General features: G+C 43.4%; 2 protein-coding genes across 2 annotated transcripts; one reads left to right on the top strand and one right to left on the bottom strand.

Annotated features, from left to right (window-relative positions):
• Positions 1-455: 455 nt before the first annotated feature.
• LOC129838589 (protein MCM10 homolog) lies at positions 456-19082 on the bottom strand. The gene is made up of 7 exons (XM_055905663.1): positions 18898-19082; positions 18346-18700; positions 18057-18224; positions 17473-17640; positions 17231-17347; positions 15225-16597; positions 456-2027 (listed from the first exon to the last, which is right to left on the bottom strand). Exons 3-6 carry the CDS (start codon positions 18183-18185, stop codon positions 16568-16570), a joined length of 444 nt encoding a protein of 147 aa, XP_055761638.1. The 5' UTR covers positions 18186-18224; positions 18346-18700; positions 18898-19082; the 3' UTR covers positions 456-2027; positions 15225-16567.
• LOC129838588 (hemagglutinin/amebocyte aggregation factor-like) lies at positions 10473-15117 on the top strand. The gene is made up of 5 exons (XM_055905662.1): positions 10473-10581; positions 10848-10935; positions 14331-14519; positions 14767-14919; positions 15020-15117. Exons 1-5 carry the CDS (start codon positions 10524-10526, stop codon positions 15066-15068), a joined length of 537 nt encoding a protein of 178 aa, XP_055761637.1. The 5' UTR covers positions 10473-10523; the 3' UTR covers positions 15069-15117.
• Positions 19083-19804: the final 722 nt, after the last annotated feature.

The following is a 19804-nucleotide window of genomic DNA, read 5'->3' as shown; positions in this document are numbered from 1 at the left end:
CCGTTAGAGTCCCAAAGAACCCGGATTGCACTGACGGAACAAACATCTGAAGATATTTAACTAGTCAAATCAGTTAAAAGAACAAATTCTTATTTACAATGACGGCATTATATATTTTTTTAAATGACAAAACACACATCACGACAAGAGAGACAACACAACATGAAGAGAGATTTAAGACATCGCATGGCAACAACACAACATGGTAGCAACACAACATGGTAGAAACATTATTGGACACCGACAACAGCACAAAGGGTAAGAAGGTAGAGACAATACATCACGCAAAGCAGACACAACTGTCAGTAAGTGTCCATGATTGAGTTCTTTGAATTAAGAAATAAAACTGTCCAGTTTGTTGCAACTCGAGCTGCTTTATATCATAGATATAAAGCAGATTCTGTTCTATATCCATGGTGGGTTCTACTCTCATGTTGCATTTTTTCAGGTGCAATCCGAGTTTTATATTCTAGATGTGTGTGCAACAACAAAGACAGACAGACACAGCCTACTGTACCAATAACACCTTTATTACAGATTTTCATTATTATTTTACAGAATCACAGGATTTGTAAATACATCTGGATACTGTGAGGTCTGAGTTTTATTGATTGTATGTGTGGGAGTGATAAGTACATTGAACATGTGTGTGTGTTATAATTGTGCAACAAAGTGTGGCTAAACATATAGCATGACTTGACTAATCTTGGGAGGGGAGGGGTGCATTTCACGAGGGGTAGCAAGGATGGAAAATTACTGAAAAGACAAGAAAACAGGAACTGTCACGAGGGGTAGCAAGGATGGAAAAGTACTGAAAAGACAAGAAAACAGGAACTGTGAATGCAACAGGGGTGTGGGGCAAGACAGCAACACTCTATCAAGATAACAGCGGACCCTCCGGAGCGCTAAGGGACTGGACTAGCTTAAGTGCCAACACCAGCCATAGGCCAGTCAGTCTAAACCACACTGGACCTCTACTCTAACAGGCTTGCTCTGAAGCAGGAACTAACACTATTAGAGTATATAGGGGAGGGGTTTTGGGGTGTTGCCCAGTTCCCTGTTTTATCCTGCGTGATGATACATTGAACCCGTATATACGAAAATTGCATTTGCCATTTATTGCTTAGTTAATAAATAATACACAGCATACAAATCGGGGACTCATTGTCATACTTATCCTTATACCAGATTGAATTGACGCAATCCTAACAATACAGAAGTTAGTAGTTAGTTAATACAGTACACACTCCCTTGCATAGTCATACCTCCTGCAGGCTACATAGGTTTAATTATACATGTACAAACCATGACGACGATGGATAAAATGTATGTGCAATATACATTTACAAAAAACAAACTGTCTTGGGCATCCTTCCCTCTGTTGAATTATTCAAAAGGAAATGTCTATGCTGTAATCATAATCTATTCATAACCTTCATCGAAACAGAATTACAGCTTGATTAAATTGAACCACCCGAAAATCCATAATAAGCATTTAATAAACCAAATTGTTTCTTGCTAAAGAGTTAATTCTAAACTATGTGACAGACAGCTGTCATGAGAAAATAAACAAGTTGCCAAACTTAAAATACAAATTCCAGTTCTCCATTTATCACCTAACAGTATATTAAACGTGATACATTTTACAGGATGTTTTTCGCCCCTCTAACAAAAAAAATAATATGTCTAGTTGTGCACTATAAGAACACATTTTATATTATAGTTCTATGTTCTAAAACATAGACCAGAGCAACATAGCCGTGAACTGGAAAATAAATGCACTTTTTAGAGCACAAAGACTGCATTTTACTCTGCCATAAATGGGATGATGACGATGAAGAAGAATCAGAGTAAGTTGCATCTGCGGCAGTTGTCTTTGTTGTTGCTGATGACTATTATGAAGGCTCAGATGATGCAGTCCATGATGTGAATCTGCAGGCTGTCCAGGTCTGGTAGGATCTCGTTACACTTGGGGCAGACGTGCTCCGGTATATTCCCCTGCTGCTGCCAGTCCCTGGCATCACCACCTATCAGACACACAGTGGTATGGTAACGATATTACCCTTATATACAGTCGTGGCCAAAAGTTTTGAGAATGACAAATATACATTTTCACAAAGTCTGCTGCCTCAGTTTGTATGATGGCAATTTGCATATACTTCAGAATGTTATGAAGAGTGATCAGAAGAATTGCAAAGTCCCTCTTTGCCATGCAAATGAACTGAATCCCCCAAAAACATTTCCACTGCATTTCAGCCCTGCTACAAAAGGACCAGCTGACATGTCAGTGATTCTCTCGTTAACACAGGTGTGAGTGTTGACGAGGACAAGGCTGGAGATCATTCTGTCATGCTGATTGAGTTCGAATAACAGACTGGAAGCTTCAAAAGGAGGGTGGTGCTTGGAATCATTGTTCTTCCTCTGTCAACCATGGATACCTGCAAGGAAACACGTGCCGTCATCATTGCTTTGCACAAAAAGGGCTTCAGAGGTAAGGATATTGCTGCCAGTAAGATTGCACCTAAATCAACCATTTATCAGATCATCAAGAACTTCAAGGAGAGCGGTTCAATTGTTGTGAAGAAGGCTTCAGGGCGCCCAAGAAAGTCCAGCAAGCGCCAGGACCTTCTCCTAAAGTTGATTCAGCTGCGGGTTTGCAGCACCACCAGGACAGAGCTTGCCCAGGAATGGCAGCAGGCAGGTGTGAGGCGAAGACTTTTGGAGGAAGGCCTGGTGTCAAGAAGGGCAGCAAAGAAGACACTGGGGTAATCCCCTTTCCGATTGTTTGGTGCATCTGGAAAAAAGCTTGTCCGGAGAAGTCAAGGTGAGCGCTACCATCAGTCCTGTGTCATGCCAACAGTAAAGCATCCTGAGATCATTCATGTGTGGGGTTGCTTATCAGCCAAGGGAGTGGGCTCACTCACAATTTTTCCTAAGAACACAGCCATGAATAAAGAATGGTACCAACACATCCTCCGAGAGCAACTTCTCCCAACCATCCAGGAACAGTTTGGTGACGAACAATACCTTTTACAGCATGATGGAGCACCTTGCCATAAGGCAAAAGTGATAACTAAGTGGCTTGGGGAACAAAACATCAATATTTTGGGTCCATGGCCAGGAAACTCACCAGACTTTAATCCCATTGAGAACTTGTGGTCAATCCACAAGAGGCGGGTGGACAAACAAAACCCCACAAATTCTGACAAACTCCAAGCATTGATTATGCAAGAATTGGCTGCCATCAGTCAGGATGTGGCTCAGAAGTTAATTGACAGCATGCCAGCGTGGATTGCAGAGGTCTTGAAAAAGAAGGGTCAACACTGCAAATATTGACTCTTTGCATCAACTTCATGTAATTGTTAATAAAAGCCTTTGACACTTATGAAATGCTTGTAATTATACTTCACTATTCCATAGTAACATCTGACAAAAATATCTAAAGACGCTGAAGCGGCAAACTTTGTGGAAATTCATACTTGTGTCGTTCTCAACTGTACACACACACACACACACACACACACACACACACACACACACACACACAGCATAAATGATGTAATTATCATTGTTGTAAATAATTTGAGATGGGATGAGGAGGAGCAGAGTGTTTGTGATAGAATTAATACGAGATAACTTTTAATTGGCAGAAAACAATATGATGTGCCCTGGCTTGAGCACTGCTCTCTCAGCAAGGTGAATGACTTAAAGCAATGTACTGTCCTGTACCTCTGGCTCCCTGCATGTTGCCTCCACGTGGCATGTGTCTTCTCTGCATATCGCTCAGAGATTTCAATTCCTAATCTTACCTCCACTTCAAGTTTAAACTCCTTTAGCTTTAGTCAAAAAGTCATGGCGGTGACATTACAGGTGACATATTTACCTGGACTCGAGCATTAGCGGAGCAAAAGCTAGCACCATTAGCCAGGAGCAAGAGGAACACAGAATTGAGACTGAGCGGGGGGGGGGGGGGTCGTGTAATAGGTCCAACGGGATATGTCGAGTTGTTTGGGAACTCGGCTGGGGTGTTCAGAGATTGTTATTTTATGTACACCATATATTTTCCTTTTATGTGAACGCAACTGTAACTATTATCTACCCTAGATGACTTGTACTAGAGTTCGATTTCTGTTCGATGACGTTGACTAGTACCTTAAATCTATTGACATGGAACTGCCACGGTCTAGGTCATGCAATAAAACAAAGATACTATGTGCTCTAAAAAAGGAAAAAGCAGACATCGCGCTATTACAAGAGACACACCTCTGTGATGCCGAACATGCCAAACTCCGCAGAGCTTGGGTGGGACAGGTGTATTTCTCATCTTTCAAATCAAACAGTAGAGGTACAGCCATACTTATCCATAAGAATGTTCCATTCATAATTGACAAAAACATATCTGATCCGGAGGGGAGATTTATTTTCATAACTGGATCACTGTATGGACAACCAATTACTATCTTGAACATATACGCCCCTAACACAGATAGTCTTGCTTTCATGTCGAAAATGATAACCCTGTTCAATGAGCATTGTGTTTCCTTTGGCGTGATGGCCGGAGATTTTAATTGTACACTCAACCCAACCCAAATCATCTCAAGTCCCCACCATAAATCCCAGATCTGCAAAGATGTTGAACTCTTACCAAAGAGATGGGACTGAGAGATATCTGGAGAGAGACTAATAGCTCATCTATGGACTATACATACTACTCTAATGTCCATAACACCTACTCCCGTATAGATTACATTTTTATTCCAAAGAGTTTCATAAATTCATAAATTCCATGTTATCAAACAAAGCTTTCAATACATTGGTAACTACATGGATAGACAACTACACACAAGACAACAAAGATTCTCCTATTTCTCCGGCCACAATGTGGGACGCTGCTAAAGCCACACTAAGAGGTCATCTAATTGCATATGCTTCCTCTAAGAAAAAAGCAATGGAAGCACACAGGCTAGACCTTGAGATTGAGCTGGAACGCTGTGAAAAAGTACATAAACAATCCCCAGACAGCATCTCCTGGAGTCAACTTAAAGCAGCCAAAGCCAAACTGAGGGACTCTGTAGTGCCTGACCAGCAGTCAGTTGTGAATGTCGTGTGTGGAGCGTTGACTGGTGCCACCAGATTCTTCACTTTCATCACAACTCTTTCATGGGTTTTATCTAGCATTTCTGTGCAAAATAATTTTTCATCTTTGATCCTGTCCCGGGGTTCAGCAAGAGTAATCAGCCGCTGATAAAACCAACGTCAGACACCACTGTGAATCTCCAAACTGAACTTGAACTATACTCGGGAGATAAAAAATCTAAGTTTTCTTTACTAAACCGAAATACGATGAGTATAGCAATAGGCCTAGTAGATTGTTTGCTTACCAATTAAAAGAAGAGCAGTCAGAGCAGAGCGTACAATCATGGCTATCTGAACAGCAGAGGACGAGGTCACATATATGACCCAAAATATATAAATTTAACTTTTCATAATTTTTACTGCAAACTATTTACTTCTGAGAGAGAACATACGAAGGCAGAACTCCATTCCTTCCTAGAGGTTATCTCACTACCTAAACTATCAGAGACCGACCAAGATGATCAACTCCCCCTTCACTCCTGAGGAGGTCCTGGAGGCAATTACCTCCATTACATTTACATTTAAGTCATTTAGCAGACGCTCTTATCCAGAGCGACTTACAAATTGGAAAGTTCATACATATTCATCCTGGTCCCCCCGTGGGAATTGAACCATGGTCCCCCCGTGGGAATTGAACCCACAACCCTGGAGTTGCAAGCGCCATGCACTACCAACTGAACCACACGGGACCTCCATGCCACCTAATAAGTCCCCAGGCCCAGATGGATTCCCCAGAGTTCTACAAAGCTTTTTGGCCCCAGCTTAGCCCTATTTTCATGCCAATGTTGGATGATTTGTGCAAAAACAGAGCTCTCCCAGACTTTATGCACACAGCTCACATTAGTGTTGCTCAAAAAAGACAAGGACCCTCTATCCTGCTCGTCCTTCCAGCCCATAAGCTTGTTGGATTTCGACTACAAAATAATTACCAATTTGCGCTCCAAAAGACTAAACACTTCTTCCCAAAATACACTGCTCAAAAAAATAAAGGGAACACTTAAACAACACAATGTAACTCCAAGTCAATCACACTTCTGTGAAATCAAACTGTCCACTTTAGGAAGCAACACTGATTGACAATAAATTTCACATGCTGTTGTGCAAATGGAATAGACAAAAGGTGGAAATTACAGACAATTAGCAAGACACCCCCAATAAAGGAGTGGTTCTGCAGGTGGTGACCACAGACCACTTCTCAGTTCCTATGCTTCCTGGCTGATGTTTTGGTCACTTTTGAATGCTGGCGGTGCTTTCACTCTAGTGGTAGCATGAGACGGAGTCTACAACCCACATAAGTGGCTCAGGTAGTGCAGCTCATCCAGGATGGCACATCAATGCGAGCTGTGGCAAGAAGGTTTGCTGTGTCTGTCAGCGTAGTGTCCAGAGCATGGAGGCGGTACCAGGAGACAGGCCAGTACATCAGGAGACGTGGAGGAGGCCGTAGGAGGGCAACAACCCAGCAGCAGGACCGCTACATCCGCCTTTGTGCAAGGAGGAGCAGGAGGAGCACTGCCAGAGCCCTGCAAAATGACCTCCAGCAGGCCACAAATGTGCATGTGTCTGCTCAAACGGTCAGAAACAGACTCCATGAGGGTGATATGAGGGCCCGACGTCCACAGGTGGGGGTTGTGCTTACAGCCCAACACCGTGCAGGACGTTTGGCATTTGCCAGAGAACACCAAGATTGGCAAATTCGCCACTGGCGCCCTGTGCTCTTCACAGATGAAAGCAGGTTCACACTGAGCACATGTGACAGATGTGACAGAGTCTGGAGACGCCGTGGAGAACATTCTGCTGCCTGCAACATCCTCCAGCATGACCAGTTTGGCGGTGGGTCAGTCATGGTGTGGGGTGGCATTTCTTTGGGGGGGCCGCACAGCCCTCCATGTGCTCGCCAGAGGTAGCCTGACTGCCATCAGGTACCGAGATGAGATCCTCAGACCCCTTGTGAGACCATATGCTGGTGCGGTTGGCCCTGGGTTCCTCCTAATGCAAGACAATGCTAGACCTCATGTGGCTGGAGTGTGTCAGCAGTTCCTGCAAGAGGAAGGCATTGATGCTATGGACTGGCCCGCCCGTTCCCCAGACCTGCATCCAATTGAGCATATCTGGGACATCATGTCTCGCTCCATCCACCAACGCCACACCACACACTGTGCAGGAGTTGGCGGATGCTTTAGTCCAGGTCTGGGAGGAGATCCCTCAGGAGACCATCCGCCACCTCATCAGGAGCATGCCCAGGCGTTGTAGGGAGGTCATACAGGCACGTGGAGGCCACACACACTACTGAGCCTCATTTTGACTTGTTTTAAGGACATTACATCAAAGTTGGATCAGCCTGTAGTGTGGTTTTCCACTTTAATTTTGAGTGTGACTCCAAATCCAGACCTCCATGGGTTGATAAATTTGATTTCCATTGATAATGTGTGATTTTGTTGTCAGCACATTCAACTATGTAAAGAAAAAAGTATTTAATAAGAATATTTCATTCATTCAGATCTAGGATGTGTTATTTTAGTGTTCCCTTTATTTTTTGGAGCAGTGTAATAAAAGCGGACCAAACTGGATTTATTAGAGACAGATACTCTTCTGATAACATTCGCCGTCTTTTTGATATTATTGATCAAGTAAACGCACAGAAGACCCCTGTCCTGCTGGCTTCACTGGATGCTGAGAAGGCGTTCGACAGGATGGAATGGAGCTTTCTGTTCTCAGTCTTAGAAAAGTTCAATATGGGCTCAAACTTTATTAAATGGATTAAATCACTATACTCTCATCCAAATGCCGTGGTGACCACTAATGGCCTGAACTCTGAGAGATTCCCTTTGGGACGGGACACAAGACAAGGGTACTCGCTGTCCCCCCTGCTCTACTTGTTGGGGGCAGAGCCTCTGGCAGAGTTGATAAGGAGCAATCCAAGTGTTATGGGTATTTCTGCAGGCGGCCTGCAGCACAAGATTTCGCTTTACGCGGATGATGTCTTGCTCTACATATCCAACCCTGAGAAATCCCTCCCATTTTAGACACAATTGCTCAGTATGGCAAGTTCAGGTTATAAGATCAATTTTAACAAATCCACTGTCTGCCCTCTCAATATTACACTCACCAGCTCTATGAGGACACTATGTCCATTCCAATGGAAGACACAGGAGTTTCAATACCTTGGGATTTTCATAACACCAGATCTGAATAGCCTTTTCAAGGAAAATTGTCTTCCACTCCTGGATTGAATCAAGAACGATCTCCAAACCTAGATCTCCCTCCCAATTAGCTTAGTAGGAAGAATTAATGTCATCCGTATGAACATCCTCCCTAGACTGAACTATTTATTTCAGATGCTCCCATGCTATCTCCCAGTTTCCTTTTTCAAAACAACTAACCTAAGCATCAAATTTATATTATATAAAAATCCTAGGATCAAGTTCTCCACTCTATCGAAACCTGAATCTAAGGGTGGTCTTGCCCTTCCCTCCCTTCAATTGTACTACTGGTCCGCCCAAATCTGCAACATGCTAACATGGATCACAAACAGACAAGAGTCAACGTGGATCCAGATAGAAGCCCAATCCTGTGGTTCATTGCCACTAAGCTCAATTATATCCATTAATAACTTTAGTGAAATGGGGAACATAGCCAAAACCTTTGATTTACAGCACCCTACTAGCGTGGAGGGACTAAGAAATACCTGGGCATTTCCTCCCAAATATGTTGTCACTCGCCTATAGTAGGCAACCCAGACTTGCCAAAAGCCCTGAGGGATGCCAACTTTAATCTTTGGCATACTCTAGGAATCAGGACCTTTTCAGACCTATTTCATCAGAAAACCACTACACTGAAATCATTTCAAGAGCTCTGCAGTGAATTCAATGTGCCAAGATCCCATTTTTTTTCTTTTTTCCCTAATCTTCAAATTAGACATGTCCTTTCCTCATTTACTTCCAAGAGGAGGTTTAGAGCTCAGTTGAATTAAGTTGAAACCCTTCTTGTCACAGCACAATCCAGTAAAGGCTTAATATCTTATCTATAGACTCATTTCTGAGAAAGGGGGCTCCTCCTTTACTCCTTTGAAAATAATCTGGGAAAAGGACCTTGGTCTGACTATCAGTGATGAGTTATGGGCGGAGGTTTGCGACAGGGTATACTGCTCCTCTACTAATGTAAAAATGAAATAATCTAATTACACATTTTTGTACAAATTTTATTACACTCCCTTGAGACTCCATAGAATGAAAACAGACATTTCTCCTAACTGTAAAAGATGTACCTCCGAAAGTGGAACCTATATGCATGTATTTTGGAGCTGTAGAGAGAGTGCCAGATTTTGGCAATCTATACATACTGCTGCACAGAAAATACTAGATGTACAGTTTGATATGACACCGTGTATCTATCTTCTTAATGCCCAGCAGGACTTTGTTCTTGATCCTGACAGAAAATGTGTTTATGACTATCACATACTTTGCTAAGAAATGTATTCTAATATTGTGGGCTTCTAATACTTCTATATTTAAAATGTGGATTGACCAGATTGTTGACTTTCTCCCTCTTGTAAAGCTCACTGATGACCTCCACAAGAGACGGCCCAAGTTTGATAGACTCTGGTCTCCACTACTCAACTATATTTCAAATTGGACAGAGTGAATGGGGTGATTAGGGAAATGAGCAGATACATGTTGTGTAAGGTGCTCTAAAAACTAATTATTTGCTCGTCGTCTCAGCTAAGAATCTTGATAGTGCTGCTGCAAGTTTTATATATATTTATTTTTTAATAATTATTCTTTGTGTGTATGTATATGTGTGTGTGTGTATATATATATATATATATTTATTTTTTTATATATTATTAATTTTAATTTTAAAGTCTGTCTGCACATCTGTGAGTCTGCACATCTGTGAATGTGGAATGTGTTTTGTTGGTTGATTGAAAAACCAGAAAATGTAATACAACTTTAAATTGATTTTGTTGTTGTTGTAGAAGTATGTTGTAGAAGTATGGAACAGCCAACCAATAAGCCCCTGGGGGGGAAAAATACATTTTTTAAACCATAAAGTTAAGGATAATTCATGAAAAATGTCAGTTGTGTCTAATTCAAAGAAGCTAATGTAACTAATATGATGATGAAGGTATGAAGTGCACTGTAACTGCCAGATCTTTTTTGTTCTTTTATTTGTACTTTCTTTGTGTTCCTACAATAAAAAAAGTATAAAAAAAAAAAATGTCAGTTGTGCAACATCATTTCTCAGAAACATAAAACTTGGAATAATGCCAGCAACACAAAAATTACCCAAGTACATGGCCCAAAAACACTGCTTGGGTGTGCCTCTATAAATTGATCATTTACCCTTGCTTGTGCTATTGTGTTAAGACCACACGTCTCAGAGAAGCCATGAACGGACCCAAATTCTATATTCTGCTTCTTGCTGGTGTCTTGGTCAACGGGCAAGGTAGGCTGTTGTTTTAAGTTGTAGGCTGAATGAAGTGTTCATTTCTTTGTAAAACATTTATAATTGGCTTACAGCCCAAATACATGAATAGTGAGTAACCAAAATGTCTAGGAGGTGCAGACTACCATTACCATATGATTACGCTTTTTGCACTCAATTTACATAATTGTTTTTACTATTTTTTTTTTTTAAACACTTCCTTTAGGCAATGATGCTGTATTACAGTATATGTATTCAGTTATTGTGCCCTTGCTTGTGTGTTGCAGGGAAAATTGGAACGGGATGGGAAAACCAATTTGACCAGCCCTTACATTTTAACTGCCCTTCAAGACAATCCATCTCTTACATAAAAAGGTGAGAAAAGGCACTAAATTTGCCTACTATCAATATTCTACCAAAGTGGAATACCTCATCGTTAGTGCTGTTCTACTTTTCATCACCAATTATGAACAAAATGATCTCATTATGCTGCATAGACCAGTAAGTGCCAGTGTTGTGTTCGAGACCACCTAAAGCGAGACCGATTCAAGACCAAGACTTGAGCAAATCAAGTCCGAGTCAAGACCAAGACCGGAGGGTGGGCGAGACCGAGTCAAGACCAGAAAAATGCGAGTCCAATTCAAGAACATGGTTGTAATTGTGTCAAATCACCACCACAAGAGTTCAAAATGTCCAGTATATCTGTGTTCATATTTCAGAACAACAGATTCTTTAGACATATAGAAAAGTTTGAAAAATGCATGCTGAGAGAAATTAGAGCCGCTCTACAAATATTACTAACTCAAACACATTTGGGAACAATGGCCTTCTAAGCCTTTAGACAAGGGCTAAGGATTTATAAAATAATTATTATATAAACATGATAATTATTATTTTCAATTTTTCTAATTTAATCTCTTACATTTTTGTTGGAAAGGAAAGGTTTAACACTAAAAGAGAAAAAAGACCCAATCTGGATTTTTCTTTGCTGGTCTCTGGGGAGATAAATCTAGACAGCCAAGTCATCCTATGCCATCAGAAGCTAGATAAAGGCATATGCCATTCAACTGCTTTATGGCAACATTTTGGAGTGACAGTAGAATCAACCAATCACATTTTCAATTAATGTGTAGGACAGTTTTTACAAAAACTTCTGCCTTGAAGGCCAACAGGTCACTGTGCAATAGCGAGCAGTAGTTGTCCCACAGTCTAGCTAGCTAGCTTTTGTTGTCGGCTAGTTTGCAGCAGCTGCAGCAGGTGTTATCAAAGAGGAGATTGTTGCTAATTTGTTAGCTTCTCCCTTTTCAAGAAAACGTTCAACAAGTTATGTTTCAAATGATCATCTGGTGAGTGAAACTGTTTTTTATTGCAGTGCGTTTGCTGTTGTTAGTCATCTCTTAGAAAATAACTTGTGTGTGAAACACTGTTGCATTTCAAGTGGAACTGACAGCATTTTAGCAACATGAAATCTTATTCAAATCTGTTCATATACACCCCCAGGAAGAATTTTACACACAAAAAACTTTTACAAGCAACCACTTAGATGGTAAATTTCACGTTTTGATAAATTCTTAGAATGTTTGAGAATGACGTATACTAAGGCATCTGTGAAAATGATATAGCAATATTAAGTGGGAAAGAGGCCGTACGTTTGGAAAATAGACACTGCAGTAAATAAAACCAAATAAAACCATCTGTCTTGTCCAGGATCGGAGTCAACACAGACCGGTGCGCTATAGCCAATCAGAGCTACAGTAGGCCTTTAAACAAACAAGCCATTTGTCACACAGACCTTCCATCATTCACTTTGAGCTGGACTGTGTTTTTACAGGAAGTAGGACCTTCCATCATTCACTTTGAGCTGGACTGTGTGTTTACAGGCAGTAGGACCTTCCATCATTCACTTTGAGCTGGACTGTGTGTTTACAGGCAGTAGGACCTTCCATCATTCACTTTGAACTGGACCGTGTGTTTACAGTCAGTAGGACCTGCCATCATTCACACTGAACTGGACTGTGTTTTTACAGGAAGTAGCAACAGTGTGACTTTAGATCATTAGAACGCATTCACCAAATGCCACAAAATACACCTGAATGGATTTCTGCAAATATGTAAATACCACAGGAGTCCTGTTACATTTGGAAACTTTACAGTCCTCTTGATCAAACCACCATGAAAAGGTAGGCTCTCTCCCCCTCAGTTATGCACATCAACAACTAATGCTAGCCAGCGCAAGATGAGCTAAAATCTAACGAAGGAATATTAGATAAACTCTCAAACTTTTTCAGCTAATTGGCCGTCAAAATTGCACTGATAAACGATGAGAAATTGTAGCCTCCACGTCCTTCTGCAGCTTGCCTGCCAATGCATGCTTGTCCCAACCAAGCACACACACATCAGTAGGGATTAAGAAGTGAGTATACGCAATGCCCCATACAGCTTATACCTGCACTACACCACTGGCCCTTTGTGTTTAATAAAAAGTCCACCCTCCTAAATGAGTGCACTAGTATTACAGTTGCTGTCCTTTTAGAATCACGGACCTGTCACACACTGAAGGCCTATAGGTTCACCACTGTACTAACCTGTCACACACTGAAGGTCTATAGGTTCACCACTGTACTAACCTGTCACACACTGAAGGCCTATAGGTTCACCACTGTACTAACCTGTCACACACTGAAGACCTATAGGTTCACCACTGTACTAACCTGTCACACACTGATGGCCTATAGGTTCACCACTGTACTAACCTGTAACACACTGAAGGCCTACAGGTTCACCACTGTACTAACCTGTCACACACTGAAGACCTATAGGTTCACCACTGTACTAACCTGTCACACTGAAGGCCTATAGGTTCACCACTGTACTAACCTGTCACACACTGAAGACCTATAGGTTCACCACTGTACTAACCTGTCACACACTGAAGGCCTATAGGTTCACCACTGTACTAACCTGTCACACACTGATGGCCTATAGGTTCACCACTGTACTAACCTGTCACACACTGAAGACCTATAGGTTCACCACTGTACTAACCTGTCACACACTGAAGACCTATAGGTTCACCACTGTACTAACCTGTCACACACTGAAGACCTATAGGTTCACCACTGTATTAACCTGTCACACTGAAGGCCTATAGGTTCACCACTGTACTAACCTGTCACACACTGAAGACCTATAGGCTCACCACTGTACTAACCTGTCACACACTGAAGACCTATAGGTTCACCACTGTACTAACCTGTCACACGCTGAAGGCCTATAGGTTCACCACCGTACTAACCTGTCACACACTGGAGGCCTATAGGTTCACCACTGTACTAACCTGTCACACACTGAAGGCCTATAGGTTCACCACTGTACTAACCTGTCACATACTGAAGGCCTATAGGTTCACCCCTGGGCAAATATGTCTATAATAGATATAAAGACTTAAGAGACTGTATTAAAATGTTTCAAGAAAGGAATGTATATATTTGGCCTGGTGAAGTGGTTTTATGTGGTGACTGAATGGAAGCTGATAGAGTTTTTTACTCTGCTGGTTTCGGGAAGAATAGAATGAGTCCTCACTGTCCTAGACCGAGTACAAATGTATCCGACACCAATACCGAGACACTCAATATCTGGTCTCGAGTACTACTAGGTGCACTGCACTGTTGATACTGGGCATATCAACAAATTAAACCTTCAATATATGTTTGTTTTCAAATCAATTCAACCATTAATAGAGCCATGACAATGCACATCTCTCATTTCAGTCAGCATAACAACGCCTATGAAGACCGTTTGTGGGGCTTTGCGTGCAAAGCCACGTTTGTCTCAGAGCCCGAGTGCCACTGGTCTCCTTACGTAAATGACTTCGACCAGGAGTTCACCTTTGAATGCCCCAAAAACAATGTCCTCACCGGGATGAACAGCTACCATTCCAACCCCCATGAGGACAGAAGGTGAGAAGACCTCACCGTTTACCAGATCCTATGTTCAAATAGTAGTTGTTTACTTTTTTCAAATACTTTGAGAGGTTGATTTAGCCTGCTTGGAGTGCCATATGAGCAGCATTTGCACTTTTGGGACTATTCCATTGGGTCCATCAAATGCAGCTGAAGTATTTGAAAGAAAACAAATATTTGAATCCAGGTTTGACATAATCCTGACTGTGATCAGTGTGTTATACATGTATGATTTCCATCACAGGTGGAAGTTCTACTGCTGTCGAGTCAACAGCTACTGTAACCAGGAGTGTCAGTGGACCCCCTACGTCAACGACCTTGATGAGGTCATGTCTTGGCAAGTCCCAAGCCTGAACTACCTAGTTGGGGCCGGAAGCTACCATTCCAATCCTCATGAGTGAGTACAATGTGTGTGTGATTTTGGTGGTGGGGGGGGGGGGGGGGTGGGGGTTTCAACAACAAGAATGTTTACCTCAAAATGTATTGTGGATTTTCAGAGATCGTCGCTGGAGATACCAGTACTGCACACGGACACCAAACTGCTGATATTACGGCTGATTATTCCATTCTTGAATAAAGATTGCCGATTGCCTTCTTTCTTGTGTTTCATTTCATTATTTTTCCCCCATTGCATATTCATATCAAGCCACTGAGTCAGAGTAGAAGTAAACAAAAATGTTATTTAAAAATAAAAAGCTGCACCTATTTCACTTGTCCTGCACCTGTCCTGCAGGTTCTTCTTCATGCCCTCTGCCTCGCCCAGTTTGCTCTGAGCCTGCTGTAGCTCATTAAACAGGGTCATCATCTTAGCCTTCAGATCCTCCACCTCTGACGCAGCCTGACACATAACAGACAACAGTCCAACAAACTGACAGTTCTGATCGAGAAGCTAAGGGTTAGGACATTGTAATGGGGAAATGTAAGATGAATAAAGTTAATATCCAGTTAAGAGTAATTAACAATGCTAAGCAAGGGGCCTCCCGGGTGGCGCAGTGGTCTAGGGCACTGCATCGCAGTGCTAGCTGCGCCACCAGAGTCTCTGGGTTCGCGCCCAGGCTCTGTCGCAGCCGGCCGCGACCAGGAGGTCCGTGGGGCGACACACAATTGGCATAGCGTCGTCCGGGTTAGGGAGGGTTTGGCCGGTAGGGATATCCTTGTCTCATCGCGCTCCAGCGAATCCTGTGGCGGGCCGGGCGCAGTGCGCGCTAACCAAGGGGGCCAGGTACACGGTGTTTCCTCCGACACATTGGTGCGGCTGACTTCCGGGTTGGAGGCGCGCTGTGTTAAAGAAGCAGTGCGGCTTGGTTGGGTTGTGCTTCGGAGGACGCATGGCTTTTGACCTTCGTCTCTCCCGAGCCCGTACGGGAGTTGTAGCGATGAGACAAGATAGTAATTACTAGTGATTGGATAACACGAAAATTGGGGAGAAAATGGGATAAAAAAATATATAATAATTTTTAAAAAACAATGCAAAGCATATTTATGTTCTCTTTCTGTAATACACATGATTTCCAGTGTTTTATTTGGGAACCTTTCTGGTTGATGGTCACTAGACTTGATACTGAATGTTATGGATTGTTCATATCTGATAGTGATTGACACCAGACTGGAGGTATGAGGACAGAGGACACTGATTGTTATTGTTTTCTGGGACACTGATTCTGTAGCAGCTGATGTTGTGACTTCCTACAAGCCTCTCGGCAGGTGTTTACAGAACATTGGTGCTGTGAGATTAGAATATAAGGGCCTGCTTCTCTGCTGGAGGTGTCTCCCTGTTGCAACTGTATTAAACCACATTGATTTACTTTATCTGTAACTTCTTTAATTCCCCATTACATATTGTACATTAATACATTTCAATCTCATTAACTTCCCTGTTCTTACAGGGTGAGAGACAAGCTCTTACCCAGGCTATCTGTGCATCTACCTTCTCCTTCCCAGAGTTCTGTTGGGACTCCGCCTCTGGTTCAGTACCACATGCTGTGGTGACTAGTGCTGGGGAAACCACCTCTGGCAGTAGTGAGGTCTGTGTGGAGCTCTCCGTGTTAGTTTCTTTCTCCTCCAGCTCTGTGATTCTGAAAGACATAGGAACATAAGTCTTCGGTTCCACCCAAACATAAGGCCAGGTAGAAATGTGGCAGAGAGAGAGATAGCACATGACAACAGTCCTACACCCTCCTACTGCAGAGAGAGAGAGATAGCACATGACAACAGTCCTACACCCTCCTACTGCAGAGAGAGAGATAGCACATGACAACAGCCCTACACCCTCCTTCTGCAGAGAGAGAGATAGCACATGACAACAGTCCTACACCCTCCTACTGCAGAGAGAGAGATAGCACATGACAACAGTCCTACACCCTCCTACTGCAGAGAGAGATAGCACAGGACAACAGTTCCACACCCTCCTACTGCAGAGAGAGATAGCACAGGACAACAGTTCTACACCCTCCTACTGCAGAGAGAGATAGCACAGGACAACAGTTCTACACCCTCCTACTGCAGAGAAACGCTTTCAACGATGTCACTTCACAAGTTCTCAAATGTCCCTCTCTATTTGGCGGTGGTATATGACTGACACAGTAAATATGAATGACACCGATCAGCCTTAAGGTCGATTCTGAGGGTCAGTGTGGGTCAGAGAGTGGATGGAGGAGCTGTTGAGCGGTTCAGGTTGTGTGTGTTTCTGGATGCAAAGGCAAACCCACCAGGTTGACAATCTGAGAGCAGGGGTCTCCGTTCTTATTGGCTGCCTTACAGGTGCCATAGTCCTGAGCCTCCCCCATCAACAACACCTTCTGATGGTGGTCCACCGACAGAGACACCTGGGGGAGAGAAGATAGAGTGATGGTGAGAACACACACATACACACACTACAGAGAAAGTAAACACAGACACACACACACACACACTACAGATAAAGCAAACACAGACACACACACACACACACCCCGTCATATCCGTCTTTGGCCTTCATGGGGTTGGGGTTGAGGATGCCCATGACGGTGCCTGGCTCAGTCTTCCAGTGCTCCTTATCCACCTCCCCAAACAGCAAGAGAGACACGTACACTTGCAGGTCATGGAGGTCAGACAGCTTCCAGATGCTGGACGTCTTACCCTGTGAGCGGAGGGAGGGAAGGAGGGAGGGAGACAAGTCTTAGCGCTGACATCTCTGACCCATCTGAAATGAATACAGGTTGGCCCACGTCTTATCAAGTCAATGACTTATTTTATTGAACATTGGTCAACCTTACATACTTCTGGAGTCCTGAGTGTCCATGTCAATAAAACCACATGATCAGTGACCTACTGTAGATGTTGAAGTTGCATGTTGGTATACAGTATAGAGCAGTGGAGGCTGCTGAGGCTCATAATAATGGCCGGAATGGAGCAAATGGAATGGCATCAAACACATGGAATCTATGTGTTTGATACCATTCCACCTACTCCGCTCCATCCATTACCACGAGCTCGTCCTCCCCAATTAAGGTGCCACCAACCTCCTGTGATATAGAGGGGTAATTCTGGTCTTACACTGCTGTTGCTCTGTGGTGTGGCTTTGTTGACCAGCACAGCGAAGGTGACCCAGCCGCAGACCTCCAGTTTCTCCCGGGCCAGGCGCTCAGGCAACTGGGAGAGCCGGATCAGCTTGCGGTCGGCCATCTTATACGATCCATCTCCGTGGAGGACACGCGTGGTCGCCTGAAACCAACAAACCAATCAGAATCCAGATCTGAGCTTCGGACAAGAAACCTTGGAGTGTTTGTGTGTGTTATAGGTAGATGAGTGCGTGTGCGAGAGAGGTGTGTGTGTGTGCTCTGACCTCAGTCCAGAGTACTTCTCGATGGCGACGTCTTTAGGGAGAGATGGAAGGGGGTTCGCCTGTCGTACGGCGGACAGAGCTGCAGTGGCATTGGACTGGGAAGGTAGTGATGAACGTACAGTATTGTTGGTCCTACTACTGCTTGCTATTGGCTGGAAGGAGCTGTGAGTCTTAATCTCCACCAGTGGACCTCTGGTGTCTGTAGCGGCTGCTGTAGTGCTGGGCTGGACCTGGTGAGCTGTCCTTTGACCTTTGCGTTTGAACAGGTCAGCGTTGTTGAGTTGAGCGGTGAAGTCGGAGGACTCCTGTAGCTTGGTGCCGGCTCCTCGGTCTGGGGCAGACGAGGGCTTTCCTACTGTCAAAAACAACAGATGAAGAGATTCCTTTAAAACACACATCCACCACCCTCACCTATTTCACTTGACACAGATGCTTCTTATATGACATGGTGTCACCACTGTGTTCCTGTATGGTCAGCCTAGACTTTGATGAGAATACACTCTGAAACTCAAATGGAACTACCTGGGCTAAAAAAACGTCTGAAAGTAATACCGGCTTGGGGCTTGGTCTTCTGTGTGGGACGAACTGGCTTGGAGGAGCTCTGTTTGGGGGGACTCTATGAGGGAGTGTTCGCTTTAGAAGGTGCCTTTGTTCCTGGGATGCTGTTTGTGGTAAAGGTGGCTGTAGAGCTCTTCTGGGAGGCCTCTAGCTGCTGCCTCTGCATCTGCTCCTGAATACACCTCAGCTCCTCTGAGAACACACAGAAACACAACAGATATGATTACAACCAGAAAGCTGCCATGAATAAAAAAGAAAAGGAGACAGCGTGCGAAGCTGACATACTTTAAGAGAAGGTATCTGCATTTTAGAAACATTTACTCTATACATACTATAGGCGTTAATGCTATGCTATAGCGCTATCATAATCATTTTTGAAGTACTGAACTCCTTGTGGACAAACCTTGTAAACCTTCTTGGGATTTATTGAGGTTGTCCGGAGCCTTCCCTACAGACGGCTGTGTTTAAACTTCTTCCTCCTCTTCAATGCCATCCACATCTCCAAAGAGGGCAACAACTTCATCCTCTTCCTCCCTCTCCAGCCCCTCCCTGTACTCTTCATCATCGTTGTCAAACAGATCATCTAGGTTGTCCTCTCCAGCCTCGTTCTCAGCCAGCAGCTGTTAGAAGGTCCAGGTCATCATCACCTGACACACACACACACTGTTATAGTTTTGTTCAGAGCCATATATTTCCCACACTGCTTATACTCGCAACAATGCGTACAGCAAGCTAGCAAACAAATGATGAATATGATCTCCACTCCAGGCAGTGCGAAATCCGGGGAAGCAACGTCAACGTAGCAAGCAGTGACAGTGTGTATCACACGGCAAGCAACAATGCCACTTTGAGGTAATGAAGGTCACTCCGGGTCAAATTACGTTGTCGATAGTATACTTTT

This window comes from Salvelinus fontinalis, chromosome 39 (genome assembly GCF_029448725.1).
Source record: "Salvelinus fontinalis isolate EN_2023a chromosome 39, ASM2944872v1, whole genome shotgun sequence".
Classification (NCBI taxonomy): Eukaryota; Metazoa; Chordata; class Actinopteri; order Salmoniformes; family Salmonidae; genus Salvelinus; species Salvelinus fontinalis.
Note: the sequence above shows the minus strand (reverse complement) of the source record. Positions and strands in the feature narration are given on the sequence as shown.